Here is a 2,605-nt window from a genome sequence, read left to right on the forward strand (position 1 = left end):
TTGAGGCTCTGTCTCAAAAAAAAATTCCTCTTTGTTCTTTTTTTCTCATTCTTTTTAATTTTATAATGTTCCATTCTCAATGAATGCATGATAATTCGTCATTCCCCCCAAAAGCAATCATTAATTTGAGACTATTTCCAGCTCTTTGTGTATTTATATGTAGACTTATTCCTCTTATTTGGCTCCATGAAAATATATTTCAGAATGATTCTTAGATGTCGTATTGTTGTGTCACTTGTATGCGCTTTTAAATTATTGTCATGGATCACTAGAATGCCATTCAAGAAAAGGCAGCAGCAGTTTACACCCAGGAGGTGTTGTTGTGATCATCTTTAACTACCAGGATTTTACACCTCTAAAAATCTAGAATGAGAAAGCTTTATATTGATTGTTTATTCTGTTGTTTCAGAACAATGAGATGGTGGAGCTGCAGAGGATACGGATGAAGGATGAAATCCGAGAGTATAAGTTCCGGGAAGCCCGGCTCCTTCAGGACTATACTGAGCTAGAGGAAGAAAATATCACGTTGCAGAAATTAGTGTCCACGTTGAAGCAGAACCAGGTAGGGTGTAAGAAACTGGGGGGCAAATAGCATGACACTTGGATTAAAATTTGAAAAAAGCAAAAAAAATTTTTTTTTAATTAAGGAAGAGGGTCCGTTCTAGATTCAAGGAGGCATAAGGGCTCCTGTAATCACATGTCCTGTGTGGATCTTGATGGAGACTGATTTGAATAAACAAACGGAAAGAAGGACAAATTAAGAAAACAGAGGAAATTTGCTTGTGGACTGGGCATTATTGTTCATTTTGCCACGTGTGATACTGACCTTATGTAAGAAAATGCCTGTGTTTTTCAGAAATTTGTATGGAACTATGTGTGAGTGAAATGGCATGGTATCTGGGATTTACTTTAAGATACTAGAGCACGTATTTTTTTTTTTTTACAATGGAAAGGGGGTTAGTTGAAGCAAATGTGCCAATAAATTATTGAATCTGGATGATGAATAAAAAAAAAAAAGAAGAAAAGAAATTTGGGGGTTGTACTCCAGAAGGATCTACATCATCTGACCACTAAGTTTAAATCTCCTTTTTATTTCTCATAAAGGAACTTGTCAAAATTTATTATTCCTCCATAATCTTCTCCTTATAATATTCATGTGTTGAAATGTCCCAATTCTCCTATGTTAGCTGAAATATAGAAGAAAAAAATACACCTATGAATAGTATAGTATACAATAAAGATTTATTAAAGAAGAAGAATTTTAGTGTGTACTGTGTACTTTTGCTGTGCATTAATTTATTTCTAGAGTAAGTCGAATGTATCAGAATAAATGTAACCTGACAGCTTCTCCTTAAAAGCCCAAGTCTATAAGCTCCTTTGTATTGTAAACCTATAGTGCCATCACTTATCTCTCACTTTTTAAAAAAAAAATTTCTGTAAATTGCTTTCAAATCGGAGAGGGAAAAGAATGATGAAGTATAAATCAATGAGAACAAAATCATAATTTAAAAAAGGCCTGATTTCTTTTTCAGCTGTAACCTGACTACAAGATTACGTTTATTCGTTTAAATAATCTTTTTCTGTAGTGGGGTTTAAATACCTTAATTTTCCTGATTGGTTTGCATTTGGTATTTCCCACTTATTAATAATTCTTTTTTTTAATTTTAGAAGAATTTAGTTTTACTTTTTTATTTTTTTGAGACAGAGCCTCAAGCTGTTGCCCTGGGTGGAGTGCTGTGGCATCACAGCTCACAGCAACCTCAAAATCTTGGGCTCAAGTGATTCTCTTGCCTCAGCCTCCCAGGTAGCTGGGACTACAGGTGCCCACCACAATGCCTGGCTATTTTTTGGTTGTAGTTGTCATTGTTTGGCAGGCCTGGGCCAGATCTAAACCCACCAGCTCTGGTGCATGTGGCTGGCGCCTTAGCCACTTGAGCTATAGGCACTGAGCCTAGAAGAATTTATTTATGAATACAGCTGTAGCAAGTAGTTAAGCAAAAGTGAATTGGATGTTCAAGGTCTTTTCAAGGTGCTTCCTCAGCCACAACTTCTCTTCTGGTCTAAACACTGTTGTAACCTCTCAGTTGAGGTCGACAAACTATTTGCCAGGCACTGGACTAGGCTGGACAGATAGGCGACTCCACAGGACATGATTCTTGCCCTGGATAAACATAGAAGGCAGCCCAGATAGAAACTTCTATTTCTACTCCCTCCTCAAGTTGGTGTCTGTGTCCAAAATATTACAGTTTTTTGATAAATAAAAGGAAGGATTAAGAGGGTAAAGGAAAAATCCAGAAGAGGAAAACACCCCAGGTAGTGACACAATTGAAATTTGATTTCTGATCATTGCCATTTCCTCCTAGCTTTGGAGTGTTGGGGGAACAAGATGTCTACTAAGGAGTGTGGGTGTAATTTCAGTCCATAATAAAAAGGGTATCCAGGCTATTCCCATGTTACTGCCTTTCTTTTCCCTGGAAGCACTGAATCCCCAAGTGAGTCCTGGTTTGGCTGGGGGTGAGTAAGCTCACAGAGGAGAGAAATTTAATAATATTAGAAGAATTAGAAGAATAAAATTAGAAGAATATTTTTTCTTTTTTTTTTTTTT

At 36.6% G+C, this 2,605-nt stretch overlaps 1 protein-coding gene across 1 annotated transcript in view; it reads left to right on the forward strand.

Annotated features, from left to right (window-relative positions):
* BICD1 (BICD cargo adaptor 1) overlaps window positions 1-2,605 on the forward strand; it is a 127,498-nt gene that overhangs the window by 51,900 nt on the left and 72,993 nt on the right. The window contains exon 2 of the mRNA XM_012806763.2: window positions 410-562. Coding sequence (XP_012662217.1) covers window positions 410-562 — 153 coding nt within the window. The remainder of the gene's footprint in view (window positions 1-409; window positions 563-2,605) is intronic.

Source organism: Otolemur garnettii, unplaced genomic scaffold (genome assembly GCF_000181295.1).
Source record: "Otolemur garnettii isolate 467f Iridium unplaced genomic scaffold, OtoGar3 scaffold00057, whole genome shotgun sequence".
In the NCBI taxonomy this organism is placed as follows: Eukaryota; Metazoa; Chordata; class Mammalia; order Primates; family Galagidae; genus Otolemur; species Otolemur garnettii.